General features: G+C 40.7%; 1 protein-coding gene across 1 annotated transcript; it reads left to right on the top strand.

Moving 5' to 3' along the window:
* The first annotated feature begins 330 nt into the window (after positions 1-330).
* Positions 331-3,398, top strand: LOC145657003 (uncharacterized). The gene is made up of 4 exons (XM_081711081.1): positions 331-784; positions 1,508-1,681; positions 2,406-2,452; positions 2,530-3,398. Exons 1-4 carry the CDS (start codon positions 357-359, stop codon positions 3,063-3,065), a joined length of 1,185 nt encoding a protein of 394 aa, XP_081567207.1. The 5' UTR covers positions 331-356; the 3' UTR covers positions 3,066-3,398.
* The last annotated feature ends 19,023 nt before the right edge of the window (positions 3,399-22,421 follow it).

Below are 22,421 nucleotides of genomic sequence, written 5' to 3' on the forward strand. Positions count from 1 at the left end.
TACTATATACTATGGAGTATGTTGTGATATCTGTTGTATCTACTGTATAGTATATTGTGATATCTGTTGTATCTACTGTAGAGTATATTGTAATGTCTGTTGTATCTAATGTAGGGTATATTGTAATATCTGTTGTATCTACTGTAGAGTATATTGTGATATCTGTTGTATCTACTATAGGGTATATTGTAATGTCTGTTGTGTCTACTGTAGAGTATATTGTAATGTCTGTTGTGTCTACTGTAGAGAATATTGTAATGTCTGTTGTGTCTACTGTAGAGTATATTGTAATGTCTGTTGTATCTACTATAGGGTATATTGTAATGTCTGTTGTGTCTACTGTAGAGTATATTGTAATGTCTGTTGTGTCTACTGTAGAGAATATTGTAATGTCTGTTGTGTCTACTGTAGAGTATATTGTAATGTCTGTTGTATCTACTATAGGGTACATTGTAATGTCTGTTGTATCTACTATAGGGTACATTGTATTGTCTGTTGTATCTGCTGTAGAGTATATTGTAATATTTGTTGTCGCTACTGTAGGGTATATTGTGATATCTGTTGTATCTACTATAGGGTATATTGTAATGTCTTTTGTATCTACTTGCAGTCTAACTATCTGTAATCTTGAGGAAAACACTTGTGAAAATCTGGCATCAGCTTTGCAACTTCCAAACTCCCTCCTGAGGGAACTGGACCTTAGTAACAATGACCTGAACAATTCAGGAGTGGAGCAGCTTTCTGCTGGACTGAAGAGATCACACTGTAAACTGGAGATACTCAGGTGAGATTTGTTATATTTGTTATATTCAATAAATATTCTTCTTGTATCTAAAAAACAAGATGAGCTTTCTAGTGAAATTCACTGGGAATAATCATTTGGCCACATCTTTGTGCTAGAGTTCACTTTCTCCACTAATAGAGCATGAATCAGCTTCTTCCTAAAGAAAAGAGTCCTAGATTGCAGAACTGTTGTTTATACTTGTTTTAATGGCATAAACAAAACCCCCACATATATAAGTATGCATCGCTTAGGATTCTTAGACTTTATCTCTGCATTGTCACTGGTCCTGTCTCTATATTAAAAATGTCATTAAACAGCTTTCGCTGATTCACAGGTCCATAAATGTGACAGTGTTATTACTCCTGTTATCACAGCCAGATGTAGAATTCTGCCAAGATTTTACTGGCATCATCTCATACAGTCTGAAATGTACAGTCTTATAAGACCACTGAAATCACACAGTGTAAGTCCAGCTTTAGGGTTCTTCTGATGTAGGTTAATAGTGCACTAGAGTTCTGAAGGGCAGGAATAAAAAATATGGGCTAAAATAAACACAAACAGGAGCAATCTGGAGAACAAAGCCATCTGCCATGGAGGACGCCATCTTGGAGATGAGAGTGGAGGAACCTCCACTACAGTTACCAGCCTCTCCAGCTGCCCCATGCAGGCTGCTCTGGAAGTGCATCTTATCTGTCTCTCTACCTGTTTCCCTCCTTTCTGCAGACTGTCTGGTTGTTTGGTCACAGAGGAAGGCTTTTCTTCTCTGGCTTCAGCTCTGAGGTCAAACCCCTCCCACCTGAAAGAACTGGATCTGACGTGCAACCACCCAGGAGAGTCAGGAGTGAAGCTGCTCTCTACTAGACTGCAGGATCCCCACTGCAAACTGGACACACTCAGGTATGCAGAAATCCCCTTAAACACACTGTGTTTGGTGTGAACACACACTCCAAATTTGAGAAGCACAAATCAAAGTGAAAAATCATGAATTTTTCATGAGACTATTATCTGTGTGTGTGTGAGAGAGAGAGAGAGACAGAATTATTATCTGTGTGTGTGAGAGAGAGAGACAGAACTATTATCTGTGTGTGTGAGACAGAGAGAGAGAGAGACAGAACTATTATCTGTGAGAGAGAGAGACAGAACTATTATCTGTGTGTGAGAGACAGAGAGAGAGAGAGACAGAACTATTATCTGTGTGAGAGAGACAGAATTATTCTGTGTGTGAGACAGAGAGAGAGACAGAACTATTATCTGTGTGTGAGACAGAGAGAGAGACAGAACTATTATCTGTGTGTGAGACAGAGAGAGACAGAACTATTATGTGTGTTTGTGTGAGAGAGAGAGAGACAGAATTATTATATGTGAGACCGAGAGAGAGAGAGACAGAACTATTATCTGTGTGAGAGAGAGAGACAGAACTATTATCTGTGTGAGAGAGAGAGACAGAACTATTATCTGTGTGTGTGAGAGAGAGCGAGAGATGGAGAGAGAGAGAGAGAGAGAGAGAGAGAGAGAGAGAGAGAGAGAGAATTTTTATCTGTGTGTGTGTGAGAGAGAGAGAGAGAGAGAGAGAGAGAGAGAGAGAGACAGAACTATTATTTGTGTGTGTGTGTTTCTTTAGGGTGGAGCATGCAGGGGAGATCAGAATCAAACCAGGACTAAGAAAATGTAAGAAGTAAATGTACTCACTCACTCACTCACACAGTATTTGTGATCTCTCCTCTAATGTGTCTTCTTGTGTGCAGATGCGTGTGATCTCACACTGGACCCAAAAACAGCACACACACGTCTCTCTCTGTCTGAGGGGAACAGAAAGGTGACGTGTGTGAAGGAGCAGCAGTCGTATCCTGATCATCCAGACAGATTTGATGTCTGTAAGCAGGTTGTGTGTAGAGAGAGTCTGACTGGACGCTGTTACTGGGAGGTTGAGTGGAGTGGGAGGGGGGCTGGTATATCAGTGACATATAAAGGAATCAGGAGGAAAGGAGACAGTGATGACTGTGAGTTTGGATGTAATATAAAGTCCTGGAGTCTGTACTGCTCTGATAACAGTTACACTATCTGGCACAATAAGAAGGAAACTGACATCTCTGCCCCCTCCAGCTCCAACAGAGTAGGAGTGTATCTGGACTGGACCGCCGGCACTCTGTCCTTCTACAGTGTCTCCTCTCACACACACACACTCACACACTTACACACATTCCACTTCACATTCACTGAGCCCCTCTATGCAGGGTTTACAGTTTATTATAACTCCTCAGTGTGTGTGTGTGTGAGCTAGAATAGCCTCCTGTGTCCTGGAGGAACACCTGAGTCTGCAGGTAAACACACACTCCTCTACACACACAACTGGTGAACATCATACACACATGCCTGCTGAGTATAAAATACACACACACACACACACACACACACACACACACACACACACACACACACACGTCTTTCACACACAAACATGCACTCTACATCTGTCTCTCACACACACACACACACACACACACACACACACACACACACACACACACACACACACACACACACACACACACACACACACACACACACACACACACACACACACACACACACAGCCTCTCACACACACACATAATATACCTAACTCTCTCTCTCTCACACACAGTACATCTCTGTGACACACACACACACACACATAAAACACCTCTCTCTCTCTCTCTCTCTCTTACACACACACACTCTCTCACACCCCTCTCTCTCACACACACACACACACACACACACACACACACACACAAAATACACCTGTATCTTTCCCTCATACACATACACAGACACACCTCTCTCTCACACACTCTTACACATACTACACTTCTTTCTTATACATGCTACACATCTCTCTCTGTCATACACTCTATACCTCTCACTCTCTTTCACACACACACAACCACTCACACAGACACACACAACCACTCACACAGACACTCTAAACCTCTCCCTCTCTCACACACACACACACACAATAAATGATGCTCCAATAAAGGACTGAGCTGCAGTTGATTTCTGTACATATGACATAAATACTGTTCTACAAGTTACACATGCTTTGGAATCATAACCTCACTGTGTTAAACTCTGTACAAATCTACACATTAAAGGTGGAAATCTTTGGAAACTGAAAGGTTTTTCATTCTGTTTTCTGTGTGTTGGAGTGGTACAGATACAGATGTTGTACACAGTATGAGTGAAATGTGTTATAGAAATTTATTGTAAGTATTTGAGATGAAATATTGTTCTTATAATATGTTACTAGAGTTTAAGTATAATGTTTATCTAGCCAGAAAAGTCTGTATATTTGATTGAAGTAGGTAAAACAAAAGTAGATTAAGAGAAAAATAACTTACCTGTGATTATTTTTGTCGAGAGACTTCCATGTTGTTTTGGAGGGAAAAGAAACCGTAGTGTGTTAAAGGGGACTTTTATGGAGAATATGCCTGCCCGAAGACAGGAAGTGACATCACCTCATTTGCTGTTTTTCCATATTTAAGTTTTTAAGGGAAAATTCAAGAGTGATGTTTTGAAGTTGATTGATATTGGAGAATTTATGATTGCTGGACTTTTATTCTTGTAAATGCTAAACTTTCCTTTTTTGAACATTTTTGTATGTTTTTGATGGGATGTGGTTTTTCTTTTGCACTGGAGCACTGCGAGCCAATAAAAACCTTTTCTTTTGTATCCACTTGGAGTGCTTAATGTTACCGCCAGATATTACTGCATTACAGTAGTCCAATCTTGATGTAATAAATGCATGGACCATCTTTTCTGCATCATGTGAGGAGAGTGTTTTGATTTAAATTGTGCATGTGCTCATTATACCAAGGTACTATTTTTTTTGTCCCTAATGATTGTGTTCTTAAGTGGAGCAACATCATTAAAGGTGTACAGGAACACCACAAACAAAGCACACGGGGCAGAGCTGGGCAGAGATCTATTAATAATAAAGACAGAAACAAGGGCAGTTAAATTCTGGACACATTTACAACACAGCGAGCCAAACTTATATCATTCTAAAGGTCTGGAGTACCAAGAGCTCAGCAAAGAGAACAGTCACCTCACTCAGCTGGTCTGGTAATACAGTTCAGCATTAACACAGTAACACTACACGAACACACACTAACACTACACATGCTCAGGGCCAGAAAATAACAGCAAACCCAATCAGAATCACCAGAATTACAAACAACATCACTTATTGGGAAACTCAATCAAAATGTTATCTGACCCTAAATCAAAAGTACAGCGTGGCAGATTACCTAAGAACACTGTCTGATCCAAAACTGAGGTCCACCCTGACCAAGTACAGACTCAGTGACCACCGCCTGGCCATAGAGACCAGCAGACATAAACAGTCCTGTTTACCTGAAGAGCAGAGACTGTGTCAGCAGTGCCAGAACTATAAGATCCAGACAAAGCTGCACTTTCTGAATGAATGTACAACATTTAGACAGATTAGAACTAAATTCTTTAAGAAAATTAGCCACGTACTCCCTGAGTTTAAAAATCTCCCTGATGAGGAGAAGCTACCGTATGTTGTTGGTGAACATAAAGAGTTCAACACACTGGCAGCGCTGTACGTTCACTCCTGCCACAGTCTGAGGGACAGTGAGTGACCAAGTCAGATACCAGAAACACAGAGACATTATTATTATTATTATTGGTATTATTATTATTATTGATATTATTATTATTATAGTTATTATTATTATTATTATTATTAATGGTATTGGTATTATTATTATTATTGGTCTTATTATAAATATGATTATTATTGGTATTGGGTGTGTTGTAGTTATATTATTATTGTTGTTGTTACTAATATTGTAAGCGGTTATAATATTGTTGTTGTCATCTGCTGTTAGTGTTAATGTCTTTATCAAAGCTTTGGCAAGAGAGAGGGAGATGCACACGGGGACCCAGACTCCTGATGGAGGGAGAGAGAGAGAGAGAGAGAGAGAGAGAGAGAGAGAGATGGAAGGAGGGCCACACTGTGACACAGACTCTGAATGGAGGGAGAGAGTCTCCACTTCTCCATCTGGAGTCCTGGTCCCCTCCCTCTCTCTCCCTACATCCATAGTCCCGTACGGCCCTCCCTCTCGTTTCTCTCTCTCTTTCTCTCTCTCTCTCTCTCTCTCTCTCTCTCTCTCCACAGGATCTGAGAGTTCAGTACCAGACTTCAAGGCATGTATCCATCTGCTCTGACCATGTTTATGCTCTAAACCAAAGAAAAACTTGGACAGAGAGTACATCTGTGTCACGTTCTGAAAAGGAGAACACACCAGAGCCCCCTGTGCCTGTACCCCAAGCAGGTCGGCTAGTTTTTTGTTTTTTTTTCTTTTTCTTTTTTACTTTAAGAGCTTCAATATCCTCCATTACAAATTGTGGAACCCAGCTGTTGGGAAGGGGCAGAGCCACGCCCCCAGACTTGACACAACCATGCCCCCAGACATGACACAGCCACGCCCCCTGACATGACACAGCCACACCCCCAGACATAGTGCTGTTGTGACTAAGGAAGGCTTTACCTTCTCACTCTCTCAGCCAGTCTGCTTCATTCTGTCTATCACTATGAGTTACTTGAGCAAAATCTACATCATTTCCTTTAAATTTGATTAACTGAAAAAACTGTGTTCTTTTATTCAAATCCCCGGCCCCATTAAGTGTTGCCACACCGCACACACTCATTTTGAAAATGAACATTAAATCTAAACAAAAAAGTGACACAAAAATTAAGCAATCTTCTTACCTTCATCGTTAAGTTGCAGGTTTAGATCAGTAAAACCTTCCTCCTATAAATTGCTTCTCAAACACTGAAAAGACTGTATAAAACCTGCCAGATCTGGAAAGTCTTCTTTCACCCGAACCCCTTTTGCATGTTTTGTATTTTCCAAGAATGTTCTGATCATTTTCAAAGTATACATTTCTCGAGGTCCACAGGGCTGTTAATACAAGGAAACGTTTCTGTCAAAATCTGGGTCTGTACATTGTCAACAGTAGGTTATGAGGTGACTCTTTGGGGAGATCCACCTTTTGCTCACCTCTTGGCAATACAGTGGATTACATGATAACAGTACATTCTCTCTCAGTACATTCACTGTAAAGCTACTAACCCCTCTGTCTGATCACAGCCAAATCACTGTGTTCATTAATAGGACAGAGACTAACAGTGCTGCACCCACACAGACCAGTAAGCTGTTTAATACCAGGAGACGATACCGATGGGCCCAAAACAGCACAGAGGAGTTCCAGAAAGCTCTCAAGAAATTCAAACACTTTTAGACACATTTCTTGAACACTCTTAATAAATCTAAATAAGAAGAATTGGCTTTTCAAAACACATATTGGATAACACATATTAAATCTCTTTACAATCAATTACTCAAAAATACAAGACCTGAACAAAAGCATATAACTGAAAAAATTTATATATTAGAACTACCAATAAAAGACTTCTAGAATCCCTTGGACTCACCCACTACTGAGCAGGAACTTAGAAATCAAATTTCTACTCTTAAAACCAAAAAAAACAAGTGGGCCTGATAGCATTTGAAATGAAATGATTAAACACCCAAGTAAAAAATTCCTGAAAAAGACCAAAACCATCATTTTCCAAAATGAGCCAGATCTCAGGCAAACACACCAAGTTTCACATTACACTAGAAACCTGTACAAATTACAATTACTCAGGATTAAAGATTAGTTCAACTGGAAACTTCAATCCAGCAGTCAGTCAACTGAGAGAGAAAGAACGCAGGGCGTTCTATGCAATCAAACGTCAAATTCACATTCAAATACCAATTCAAATTTGGCTCAAAATCTTCCAGTCTATCATACAACCAATACTGCTGTATGGTTGTGAAGTGTGAGGGCTACTCATAATGGAACAAACACCCAGCTGAAATTATGCACTCTGAATTCTGTAAAAATATCTTGAAAGTGTACAGGAAAACAACAAATAATGCCTGTAGAGCTGAATTAGGCCAATTTACACTATTATTCCAAATTCAAAAAAGGATTATTAAATACTGGCTATACTTAAAAAATGATGACTACCACTGGTACCACTATAAAGCCCTGCAGTGCCAAGAGCTGAGCACACCAAAGAGTCCCTTCACACAGCTGGTTCCCTCACACAACAGGTCCCCTCACATAGCTGGTCCCCTCACACAGCAGGTCCCCTCACACAGCTGGCCCTGACACTGAGTTCATTAACAAACACTAACACTATAACACACGAGGACCAGTCTGAAATACAAACAATCTGACCAAACCAAATGATAACACTACAAAAGCTAAACTACATTACCTGTTGGAACACACAAACATAAGCTCAAAGCAAAATGCACTGTTATCTGACCCTAAAATGTCAGTACACTCTAGCAGACTACCTGTACAAAGTGAGTGACATTAAACACAGAAACATGTTGACAAAGTACAGACTCAGGGAACACAGCCTGCCCATCCAGACCAGCCAATATAAGTCATGCAGTCTGCAGAAGAGCAGAGACTCTGTGAAACATTCAGTCAAACACAACAAATTTACTTTACAAAATTTGAGACGCCCGACCCCAACTCTAAGTATCTATTGAACACTGACAAATTGTCCATCCTACTGGGTGAAAAGAAAGCAGCGCTTTAACTGGACAATATACAGCTACAGAAAAAAAAATAAGAGACCACTCCAATTGTTTCTTAAATCAGCATCTCCACATGTACAACAGCCCTTCCATTCAAGCTTTTGTTGAAATCCTTCACAGACACAGCTCATTCTACTTAATGAGATGCTGAATAGGTGATCACCTTAACAAAATCCTGTTCTAACGAGCACCCCCTGCCCATCCCCCGCCTCACCCCCCGCCCAACCTTCTCAGTCGACGGCAGAAAGGAAAAGAACAATGCCAGTGCTGATTATAAAAAAAAGACATTTAATTGTCCAATGAATCGGTCGACCACTACTTCACCCTGTGCTTCATGATAAACACCTGACATGGTGAGGTCTCGTACGGAGGTCTAGGATCCATTCCTCAGCTATGATTCTACACCAATAAATTCCCCTCCAAAAAGAGAAACCCAATTACCATAGCAACATGTTGTCACGGCTAGTCCCTCCCAGCTTCTGTGTTCCGTGTGTTCCATCTTGTGTATTTTAGTTCCATTCCGTAGTTTCGTTTTCTCCGCCCCTCGTTTGATTTTCGACACCTGTCCCTCGTTTAGTTCATGTATTTAAAACTTGTCTTCGTGCCTTTGTCTTGGCTGTTCATTGCGTTTGCGTGTTCATGGTGGTTGTTAGGCTTCATTGCGTTTGGTGAATGTTTTTGAAAGCCCGTATATGCATGTATTTAAGTTTGTACGCCGTGCCTTCGTGTTTCCTAGCCTTTGTTATAGCCTGTTTGCCTTCGTGTGTTTTATTTGTTTGCTCATGTATCCACGTACTCTCCGTGTTGGCTCTATCACCCTGGACTACAATGACTCTGATTTTGGATTTGCCCATAATAAATCTCGTTCTTCTCCACACTTGCGTCCGCCTCCTTACCGCTCACTTACATTTGTACAGGTCATTTACTGAACAGTTCTGTGGTTACGACTGTATTCATCACCCATTCCACACTGCCACTCAGTTTTTAACTGTTTATATGTGATTGTCATGTAAAAGAGAGTTAAACTGATGAAATATAAATGACCACTGTGAACCACAAACATTACTGGGTGCTGAAATAGATTCAGTAATGAAACTGCATTAATTCTAGTTAACAAAAACTTTATAGCCAGACCTGCCTAATCAAGAACACACAACTAATTAGATCAGGAAACTAAGCTGTCCTTTAGACACTTACACACCACCATAAAACAGACTAATAAACATTATCTACATGTAGCCCTGTGGGGAAAGGAATGTGTATATGATGTTTTATGTGTATGTATGTATAAGTACTGTATATATTTATTTCCTTTCTTCTTGTTGTTTGAAGGAGAAACGGTGAAATTGTTTACAGTTTTTCTGTGAGCGTTATTGTCACAGACTGCTACTCACCCATAAGTCACGTGGTGAGGCCCACCGCATGCAGGGGGATCCACACGTACTGTGAATAAATGTTTTGTAACCACGCCACTTCGGGATTACATACACAGGGTTTATTGTTAAGTGTCAATGTGTCTGTTTAAACCCTGTCCCTTTGTTGGTCATTGTCGCTACGTGTGTGTTAACTCCTGGCCCTGTAGCAGTCAGTGATGGTGTAGTAATTATGCTGTGTGTTAATATGTAAATGTCGTCAGTGATGGTGTAGTAATTATGCTGTGTGTTAATATGTAAATGTAGTCAGTGATGGTGCAGTAATTATGCTGTCTGTTAATATATAAATGTAGTCAGTGATGGTGCAGTAATTATGTTGTGTGTTAATATATAAATGTAGTCAGTGATGGTGCAGTAATTATGCTGTGTGTTAATATGTAAATGTCGTCAGTGATGGTGCAGTAATTATGCTGTGTGTTAATATGTAAATGTAGTCAGTGATGGTGCAGTAATTATGCTGTGTGTTAATATGTAAATGTAGTCAGTGATGGTGCAGTAATTATGCTGTGTGTTAATATGTAAATGTAGTGAGTATTGGTGCAGTAATTATGCTGTCTTTTAATATATAAATGTAGTCAGTGATGCTGCAGTAATTATGCTGTGTGTTAATATGTAAATGTAGTCAGTGATGGTGCAGTAATTATGTTGTGTGTTGATATGTAAATGTAGTCAGTGATGGTGCAGTAATTATGCTGTGTGTTAATATGTAAATGTAGTCAGTGATGGTGCAGTAATTTTGCTGTGTGTTAATATGTAAATGTAGCCAGTGATGGTGCAGTAATTATGCTGTGTGTTAATATGTAAATGTAATCAGTGATGGTGCAGTAATTATGCTGTGTGTCAATATGACAGACTGGAGCTTCAGCAGTGATCATAGTTATGACGGAGCACAGGTGGTGATCAGGGTGGTGGTGGTTGTTGTTGTTGTTGTTGTTGTGTACACCCCCCATTTGTGTAGCTCATTCTCTCCACTGGTTCATTCACTTTGAACTCTGAGTATGTTTCTATTCTACATTTACAACAATATCTCTCTACAATATCTCTCCTCATTCTCACCCCTCACTCTCATTCCTCATTCTCACCCCTCACTCCTACTCACTATCACCCTCACTCCTACTCAGTCTCACCCCTCACTCCTACTCCTCACTCACCCATCACTCCTACTCACTCTCACCCCTCACTCCTACTCACTCACACCTCACTCATACTCATCACTCCTACTCCTCACTCTCACCCTTCACTCCTACTCCTCACTGCAAGTGAGATACTAGTGATGGCCCCTACTGTGCCGAGGCTTCGGAGCGCATGTTGAGAGATCCAGGAAGTCTTTTATGAAACATGTATCGAGGCTTGCTTCTTTAAGGACGAATGACGTCATTGATGTTGCCTGAAACCTCACTGGTTCTGGAAGCATTTCAAGTGTTGGCGCAATTTATAAACACACATAAAGTGCAATGGATCAGTGCAAAATTTGCATGTTTGTATTCTGTCAATTTGCCTGTGACATTGATGAGCTTGTTTTCATGGAGCCTGCTAAAAGGAAAAGGGTTTCCCCTGTATGGAAACACTTTGAGCAGATCTCTACAAATAAGGTATTGCACATAATATGTTACTACTATAATATTCACAAGGCATTTTTTTTTCCATTCCAAGCCACTGGGATACAACAACAACACCTCATCTGTGTTATTGTACTTGTCATGTATAATGAGGGGGATAGAGTTGGATCCAGCCAAGGTGGGTATGCATTTCCAATTTTCATATTTGTTAATCAACCATGATAATAATGACATTGACCACAATACGACATTCATCACGCACATCACAAAATAAAAACAAAACATGTGCACATGTTCATGTAATATTTTTTTCACTGTTAACATTAATATGCACATATATATATATATATATATATATATATATATATATATATATATATATATATATATATATATATATATATATATATGTGTGTGTGTGTGTGTGTGTGTGTGTGTATACTGTATATACATATTTATATACTGCATTATTCTCTGCACCTTACATGTTATTTGCAGTTTGGATTGGATTACAAAGTGTAAAAATGACAAAGTGTAATCTAATCTTTAGAAAGCAGTGACCAGAAAAGAAGAGCTGGATGAGGCTTTGGTCTTCTTGATTGTTAGAGACACACAGCGATTTAGCACAGTTGAGGATAAAGGCTTCAGGGATTTCATAGCAAAATTTGATCCAACCTATATTTTCCTAACTAGGAAGGTATGTGTGGTGACATGGATAAATTATGAGAGTAGTATTAAAAAAATAATATTTTCTTCCTTCCCTTTAGACCACTAAGGCCATGGTTGAGGCCAAATATCAACAAGAGAAAGAGAAGACCAAAGTTGAGGTCCAGAAAGTTCCTGCAGTGAGTGTGACAGCAGACAGACTATTTGGCTGTGACCTGCCATTTTATAGATGACAACACATGTCTGAAGTCCACATTACTTGGTGTAGTGAAATTCCCGCAGGCGCACGCAGCTGAAAATTTGGCCTGTGTGAAATCCTCTCTTATGGAAGAATGGGAAATAAAATCCAAAGTAACATGTCTAGTTACTGATGGCGCATCTGATATGATTGCCTGTGGTAAACAGCTGAAGCTGCGTCATGTCTTCTGCATTGCTCACACCCTGAATATAGTTGTTAAAAAAGCTCTTGAACTAACCCCAGTGCTGTCTGCCATTCCTACAAAGGCAAGGAAGCTGGTGGGCTATTTTAGAAGCAGCACGACTGTCAAAGTTACTAACATTATTTTCACATTTGTTTACACATTGTTTTATATTGCTACATATGTAACGTTTAGATTTTTATTGTTAAAGGAGAAGCTGGACCTTGTTCAAGAGCATATGGGAAAACCAAAAAAGAAACTGATTCAGGAGGTTGAAACAAGGTGGTACAGCAGCTTTCAAATGCTGGAGCGATTAGTAGAACTCAGGGAGCCTGTAAGCACTGGCAGGCTTACAAACTGGTATGCCTGCTCTGACCTCCGATGAGTACAATAATGTTTGTGAGCTCCTGTCTATACTGTCTCCTTTTCACAAGGCCACACTGGTGCTGTCAGAGGAGAAAAAGGTATCTGGCTCCAAAGTGGTGCTATTATTGAAAATGGTGGAAAGGATGCTCCAGGAAGAGGCAGCAAAGGTAACGGTAGCTAGTGAACTGGGAGAGACCTCATCAGGCTCCTTAGGGAAAAGCTCCACACAGCATGAGCATTATATCGCTGGGAACACTGCTAGACCCAAGATACAAATCACTTGGATACTTTAGCCCAAAAAAGGCAGATGAAGGAATAAAACAACTCACCTTTGAATGTACCAGTGTAATAGGGTCTAGACTGTCAAATTCAATACCAGCTGCAGCTTCAACATCACAGGATGCTGTAGCTGAAAGACCTGGTTAGTATTTTTGCATTGGATTAAAGTCAATTTCAGAGTTATAACCTCATTCATATTATCTGGTTTTGCTTCTCAGGAAACAAACTGTGGTGTGATTTTGATGTCACATTCATGGAGGCCAGAAGAACTCACAATGTCACTGCTGATGCCACAGTTGAAGTGCAGACCTGGCAGAACTGAAGAAAAGCAGAACACAGGGTCCCCTCCAGTACTGGCAGAGGCAGAGGTGCATATATCCAAATCTCTACAGGCTTGCTGTGGGATACTTGTGCACCCCTGCCTTCTCAGTACCACGTGAAAGTGTTTTCTTCAAAGCCGGGGAAGTTATTTTCAAAAAGAGAAACCAACTGAGTCCAAGCACAGTGGAAAAAAAATATTATTTCTTAATAAAAGTGAATGAAGTCACCACAGTATTCACAAGCATAACCATTTTCCCATCTTTGAAAAACACTGCAACAGTCTTAAAAACATCTCAACATAAACATCTCATGTCCTATTGGTTTATTTAAACATTGACTGAAATCAACCTGTTTTTTGACACTAGTAGACCTCCAAAACCATTACCTACACATCAAAAACAGATTAGATGAATGAATGAACCACACAAAATCATATTAAGGTGTTTTTATTTCTATTGTTGGCAGTGACTATTCCCATGCTGACACTGGTGCAAAACAGCCAAGAGATCCATCACAAATAGTTGAAATGACAATAAAGGTTTAGCCAGCAGGGGGGGTTGTGTGCACATGAAGCCTCCAGATATGAACCTTTTTTGGAACCAATTGGATGGAAAGCTTCAAGGATTCATCTGGCAATCACTACAAAAACAAACAAAATGAAAAAAAAAATAGATAATTGAGGTTTAACAGCTCCTCTGTCCAGTTGCTTCTAAACCTCCAAACAGTTTCCTTGTATGTTCTCCAGGCCCTCTCTATATGCTGAGTGTGAGCCCCTGTAGGAGCATCCGTGTATGATATACTGTGGTTAACTGTAATGTCTGTAGCCAAGCTGAGACAGAGCCTGCCGGTAGACACGCCACTCACCACTGAGGATTGTGGATCCCCTCCTTACATGGTGAATGATAAGTGGCACTAGTTCCCTTCTGGACCTTCTCTGAACTAGGTGATGAACTGGCTCTCTTTGTTTAGTGTGGACAGCATTTTCATCCAGCATCCCAGAGACCCACTGCCTCCTCCACAACGCCCGGCCATCCGCCCTCTTCCATACCGTGTAACATAAAAAGTAAAGCATTAATACATTAATTAAGAACTATTAACAATATGAAAGAATTAAAGGTATGAAGCATGAAGACTTGTATGTCCATTATACATTATTAAGACTCTACAAAATTCTATACCCACATAAAAGATGCACCTGCATTTCTTCTATGCCTGAAGTTACTCTCATCTATGACAGTGAACTGTCTGCATCCTCCTTTCCTTCTTCTGAGTTCTTCCATCGCCACCACACAAGCCTCTCTCACTTTCTTAGACAACTTTGACAAGAAACTTGAGAAAACCTGAAGGGACATAATAGCGCTAAATTTATTAAATAATTTAATAAACATATTTAACACTTCCTTACTAAAATATTAACTGTACTCAGTAAAATTGTAAAGTTTATTTGTTAATTAAATTAATTTGGTCATGTGAACTGTTCTGGTTATTTTTGCTTATTTTAATCAAACACTTTACTTGATTAGAATAAAACCAATTAACCTGCTTGTTACACATGGATTTTTGAGGTTGCACCATTAAAATATTTTTATATTGCAGAAAGTGTCTAGATGTGCTGAGCAAAAATCTGTTTGATTACAGTTCAAATGGCCACTCAGTCCACACTTGTATAAAGTAAGACATATAAGCCTGTGTGTGTTAGCTGCTCCCTCCTGTACACAGATGTCATCCATTTGAAGAGAGACAATTTAGAACACTAAACACAGTTGTGTCTGATTGATCTCCTCGTCTGCCTTCCCCTGAGCACAGCACGTTGACACCTCCTGTATGATAACACTGATATGTACCAGGATAGCGATCAGTACAGAGAGTCTAACAGTCTAGACCCAACGTTACATATGTTCTGCCTATTTAACCCACTGTTAAATTACTATTCGATGTTAGAATGTGCCAAAGTCACAATGAAAAATGCTTGCAATTAATCTCTGCATTCTTTAAGGGACAACGTTATTTGATAAAATCCACGTTAGCTAGAAAGTTTAATTTAAGATAAAGTTACAGTAAAACATCGTTAGCCTACCATTCATAGCAGTCCCATCAGTCGCTGTTGTGTAGTTTCATTTTGTGGTGACAAAGATCGCATTTAATCTTTCTTTGTAGTACTTTCTTATTTTGCAGCCACTTTATTAATTTCAAATGTTTTCTTTTTGATTTCTTGCCCTCCATCAGCTTCCTCAATTTCTTCGGCATTTTGGCCCAATTAAAACCGGATGCCTCCCCTTTACATTTGTTATACTGCAATTTATGGCATTCCAGATTATCATCGAGCTTTTAAACTTAACAATACAATGAATAATACATATAAATGTTTTTTTTTATATTGTGCATGCTTATATTCAGTAGACACATTAATATTTTCTGGACAAACAGCTCTTTGTGAATTTCATATAAACCATCAACAGTAAATGTGGAGCGTTCGTGGACGTTGGAGTTCATTCAGGTCTGCGCCTCTAATGAGGAGACGCCGGTACAGGTGTGTTTGGAGTCGGATGACAGTGGAGATCAGCACAGCACCTGACACTCGTCCTCACAGTACACAAAGAAGAAGAGAGTTCACAGTTCAGAGAGAAAACCAGGGCAAAAATCATCATCAAAAAACAAAACAAAACAAAACAAAACAGCCAAGACACTGGAGAGAAATAAATATGGAGAGGCTGGAACAGGTCAATGCTGTACTGTACTGAAGCTACAGTGCAGCTAAACTAGCGTTAGCTAGAAATCAACATTAGCAGATGTGTTTTCAGTAGTTTTCTTGAATACTAGCATTAGTGGGTTATGCTTGAACAACGCCATGGTAGTTCACCGTCTTTATGACCTTTAGTACATTTTATTCAGTATGAGTGGAATCTGAACACATCCGCTTTGTTAGATTACTCTGAAAGAAATCTGTCGTACGTTAGCCAACTAGCTAGTAAACTAGCGCGACTGGAAAAGGTGCCGAACACCAGCTGTCTCCGGATTACAGTGGAGATCAGCACAGCCGGTTTCTCCTGTTGTTTGAAGTTTAGCCCTTCGATCCGTTTTCGGTAGGTTTTACGCTCTGGTTCTTTACCTGGCTTTTATTCCCCGTCTACGTACGTCAAGAATGTAAAAGTGAGATTTAATGGGCGAAATTAGCAGCCACAACCGACCGACCGACCGAGCTAGCTCGCTAAATCGGTCGCTCGTCTCGGTCATTTATGTGTAAAATACAGCGTGTCTGGCTAGATGACATTAAAATGGCTGATTAAACACACCCAGTTAGCTTGCATGCGTGTCCGAAGTGGTGCTTCACAACTCGAGATCGACCGTATTGCTGTATTGTCTGTACTGTATGTATTGCTGACGTGCAGCGGTGTACCGCGTTCATTGTAAGTGTTCACTAAGCAAACCGCGACCGTGTCGGTACTATTCTATATGTGGCACTGATGTGTGTGTTCTTCTTTCTACAGTTTGGGTATCGACTAGGGATTCAACTAAGTAGCCTGTCAAAGATTTATGCGTGCGCATGTCGTATTTTGTCTCCACAGACGTGCGTGCGCACGATGTCTCTTCCTCTCGTTACCTTTTGGACAGAATTGGACTGCTCAGTGGCCCAGCGTCAGCCACCTTGTCCAGGCCGTGTGCCTGGCGCTTTGTCGACTTCACCTGGCTGGTCAGACCATCGTCAGGGTGAACAGGTGGGTTGTTGTCATGAGGGACTACAGTGTCATCTAGGACGTAGTCCTCAGCAGCCCCGGCCTCATGGCCCAGACCCGTATTCAACTTTTTGAGTTGAATCAGCAGACACTGACCCAGTGCTGAGTTTACCGGGTTTTATATTTACCTTATTAGCACTGTGGACTATAAAGGCTGAGCACTAATAGGCTGGGCTGCATTTTTCGTTACGGGTACAATGCAAGGAACAAAAAGCAGGAACAGGATGTTCTGCACCTGAGCGTTGGCCAGTCCAACACTCCCATGTTGGCCCTGAAACCTCTCCCTCCCGTGCCGAGTAAGCTCCCAGAGCGTCTGACTCACGGGCACCCTGCTTTTGACTTTAACATCCAGCAGGATGTGTCTGGGTAGGCTTCTCAGCGTGTTCAAGGCCAGCCTCCTCTTCCTCCCAGTGAGACCCTAGCACTAATGGATATGTAGATGTCGGAGAGTGATGTCTTATTATTGGTCTTATTTTGGCACAAATATATTTTACCTGGTTTTTCAGTGATAGACACTTCTGACCTTTTTTCAAAAATGCCGGTAACTCAGATACCACAGGTGCAAACTAAAATTAATTTCTTTACTCATAATGTCTTTAATCATATAGTCAATGTGTCAGCAATCCCTCTTCTGGCCAACAGAGGTCCTCCTAATCTGCAGTGCCATGGTATGAAACATTCATTGAAGTTTAGATTGTTGAGGAGTTCAATTAACTCACTGACTCAGTAGCCACGTGTTCTTGTACTATCTTAGTGTTTTTGAAGATGATCTTACATATAAAATATGCATGTTACACCATATACATAAAAGACACATTTTACATGCTTTTTATGTGTAAGACTCATCTAATTATAGGAGAAATATAATCTACTTGTGTGTTAATATTTTTAAGTAGCTGCTAGTATAAGGCCAGAATGGGAAATGGGAAATATTATATACTTTAACAAGCTTTAATATTACTATGCTTCAGTGTAACCAAAACCATATCTCATAGCTAGAAACACTATCAACCACAATATGAAAGTCCTCTGTTGTGACAGGTGGATCCTTTTGAGTTTCTCTCTGCACTGCACTGGCCAAATCTGTCAGCTTCTTCTGTAGCAGAAAACAAACACATAATACAACATCAAGTTGACAAGACATTGAGAACAGCAATTAGTGACTGAGAAAACAATTTGACCGTGGATGTCTAAGCATTACATAAGCCCAATTTTGTACTGATATATCAGCCCTTATTTATCTCTGACCATCTTTCAGACTGGGTCACAATCATACTTCCCTTTGTTGAGTTTTAGCCAATTGAGCCACAAAAAGTGAAGCTAAACAAAACAGAAAAAAGACCAGTTTGTTTCATACTGTTGAAAAGTTCACAGATCAGGTGCAATGTCTACAACCAACTTAAAACGTTTGACAACTGCAGAAAAACCTATGTTGTCAAGCTCAGTGAGGCCCACAACCGAAATACATATAGAGATATGTGACGTGAATAACAGTACACAAAGGCTGATTTTTGTTAATTTTCATTGGAAGATACTGTACATAACATATGTGACTGACAGATTCCCTAAAGAATGATTAGAACATTATTTGATGCCAGTTCTGTCGCCCCTTGTCTGGTATTCTCTGCTTTACTTCATTGTTCTCACCTGTTCTTCTCATTTGTAATTGTGTATATATACCTTGTGTTTGTGTATATACATATATATACTGTGTTCATATTGTGTATATACACAACCTATGTATATACTGAGGTAATAAAAAGAGTGTTTACAGGGAAAAGAGGTTTTTAACATTGAATTAGACATATTAATAACAGAAAACATAAGGGAGTATAGAGATTCTGTGACCTCTCAGTGTAACGCGAGTGCCGAAGGGTGTGGAGCAGGATGCACAGACTCTCTCGACGTGGACAAACATTTATTTACATAAAACATAAAGACTATAGTGGCATTCCATATAACACAAACAGTGAACATAGAGACACTTAACACTAACAAGTTTTAACATTAACACAAGCTAGACAAACATGGTTACGAATGTTACATTTAGACATTAACTCACAAACAACATGCTACATCAACGATGACCAACAACACTGCACACACTGATGCAGGTTTAAATACACAAAGCCAAACAAGGTGCAGGCGTAGATACAAACAAAGATCCTGTCACTGCACGTGGCGGGCCAAACCACATGACTCGCGAGAGGCGAGTGTTCTGTTACAGAACCTCCTCCCAAGGGGCACGGCTCCCGACGCATTTTTCCAGTGAACACGAGTCTCAGGACACCGTGTACATGTACACACAAGCAGCCACCTGGGAGAAAGGCAGCTTCTCTGTCTCTGTCAGGGCAGTCCAGTACGCCCCCAACAACGTTACGCCTGTAGATGTACAAAAGTTGTAAACACAAACAAACAATAGCGCCCACACACAAACATATAAGGCGCTGTGACATGGTGCCCGCTGTCTGCGCAGGCACCTTGTATGTGTCCGTGGCCTCAATGGACATGCGGGCGTGCACGTCCGCCCCGGTTCCAGACGTGCTACCTCCCCCAACGGTCCTCCACTCGCCTGCCACTCTAGGAGCATCCCAGCGGCGGTTTGCCTCCGGGGCTTTGGGCAGACCCCTCCAGTCTCGCTGGTGAGTCCACTGAAGGGAAGGGACACGGGCTTCAGCTCTGCCCGCTGGAGATCCCGATGGGTCCACCCAACCGCCCTCTTTCTGGTTGTTGTGGTGCATTTCGGTCTTCCTCGGCCCAGGCTCGAGGCCCCCCCCCAGAACAACCAAGAAATTCTTGGGGGTGTACCCCTCCACTTCCGGGGTGGACATAGAGACCAGTCACGGTCCTCTCCCCAATCTGCTGGGATCTAGGCAGCAGGGCGGGGGTGCCTACGCATCTCCCGCTAGGAAGTCCGTCTTTAGCCGAAGGACCTGCCGTCCTGTGGTGGTTGGTCATTCTGTACCGCGTTGCTCCGAGTGCCGAAGGGCGTAGAGCAGAGCGTAGACGCTCTCGACGTGGACAAACATTTATTTACATAAAACGTAAAGACTATAGTGGCACTCCCGTGTAACACAAACAGTGAACATAGAGACACTTAACATTTAACAATTTTTAACATTAACACAAGGTAGACAAAAATGGTTACGAATGTTACATTTAGACATTAACTCACGCACCTCCTGCTAGGAAGTCCATCATTTGCCGAGGGAGTAAGAGTCCTGTGGTGGTTGGTCATTCTGTAATGTTGCTGCTGGCCTGAGCACCGTAAGGCATGGGCCAGGACACACAGACTACCTTGATTTTGTGAAACATTTATTAACATTAAACACGGAAAACACAAGTGGCAATCACATACAACTATAACAGTGAACATTATTAAACATTCAACATATCAAGCTGTACTCAGAGGCCTTCGGATGTCTCTGCAGATTTGTTAGCTAGGCAATAAATAATGAAAATGCCTCAGAGAGAGAATGGACTCAATAAATCTCTCAGTCCATGCTTTTACTATTACTAGCTAATTACTTTTCATTTCCCAGTCTAGATCCAGCTCAGACAGTGCACCATCTGTGTATAGCATCTAGCACCAAGGGGTTATTGAGCTGGTCCTTTCTGAGTTATGAAAGCTCCATCGATGAGACTGGCTGTGTGCTGGGCTGGTGACATAGATGGAAAACTGTATTGTTTTTGTCATGGTTTTAAAAATAATGCACAGTGAAATGTACTCCTGGGTCAGATTGGCCATCTATAGTATGAATCATCTGATTAGGAACCAGATAAGTCAAAACAATGACTTGGGCAAGTGTTTAGGGCTCTAGGTCTCTGGTGATAAATATCTTGGTCAGCCCATTTAACAGTGTGTCTGTAGCTTTTCATTAACTTTTTATTGCTTATTGGTCACTGTGTATTGCCTTTTCTTACTACTGAGTTTGAAATATCAACAAAAAGGACAGAACAAAACATTATCTTTATGCTATGGTCAACTAGTGTTACTGGCAAACCCAAAGAAATTGGTTAGAGTGGGGATGGTTTTGAAGTCGTATTAGCAAAAATTAGCATAACATAGATGTTTGTAACTTTGGGATTCGCCTGTCTACTGAACTTTTGGATGAAGAAGTGACGGAGCTGCTCTCTCAGTAGAACTCTGCTCTGAGTCTCCCTCCTTAAATGTAAGATATATTTTCTTCAGTAATTTGTGGCCTTTAGAATGGCTCCCTTAATTACAGCTATAATAGTGTACATGCCAGCTGTGTTGAATCGCACAACGATGTCAGAATCTGGCACAATTTAACTGTGGAACTAGGTGGAGAGAATCTGACTAGCAGTACATTGGTAAGGTTTGATGCATATCCCAAGATAAGTCATAAAGCCTTGAATAAAGATGAAGGCTAAGAGAGCAAAAGTTATGTAATTCTTCAAAGATGAATACAAAACGTACAATTCTGGCAAACCATGTCAATTACAATCCATTATACTGATGTGTTTATTTGATTCACTGGAAGACAACGAGTGACTTGTGTTTGGAACATAGTCTTCCTTCCCAAAGTTATACTGACTTCTTATTCTGACATTTTTTAAACATGTACAGACAGTTTTATTCCCTGGAAAGTAACATATACACACACAGACAGACACACACACACAAACACACATATATCAGATATTTTGTCAACTTTCAAATATAAAAGGCACAGCACTAATTTCAAATATAACAGTGTACTGTTTTTATTTTAGCTCTGCACAAAGAGCGTACAGCATGTATGTGTATATACGTGTACACGTGTGTGTTCAACCGTGTTATACACAATGCTGCAGTGGCCTGCTCTGCTTCAGCTTGCTCTTTACTGTGCTACACTTGACAGAGAGCTTTTCATGCTGCCTCTTGAGAATGTCTAGTTGGCTCTGCAGGTCCTCGCATGCATCCTTCACCTTCTCAAAATCCTGGAGCAGCTTCTTGTTTCTCAGCAGGCTGCAGTGCTGGTACAGGCGCAGATTGTCTGCACGCAGCTTGTCTTTAGCTATCATTACCCCTGCCAGGGCTTTCCGCTTGTTGCCGATCATTGCCTTTATCTTGGCCAGATTGGCTAGTTTGGCCTGGATCTCCAGCTCCACAAAGTTGATCATTTCCTTGAGATGTGATTGGAACTGAGAGTGGAGGTACACAATACTGAGATTATTTTCTAT

The sequence above is a fragment of the Electrophorus electricus genome, chromosome 1, assembly GCF_041902795.1.
Source record: "Electrophorus electricus isolate QZ-2024a chromosome 1, ASM4190279v1, whole genome shotgun sequence".
Classification (NCBI taxonomy): Eukaryota; Metazoa; Chordata; class Actinopteri; order Gymnotiformes; family Gymnotidae; genus Electrophorus; species Electrophorus electricus.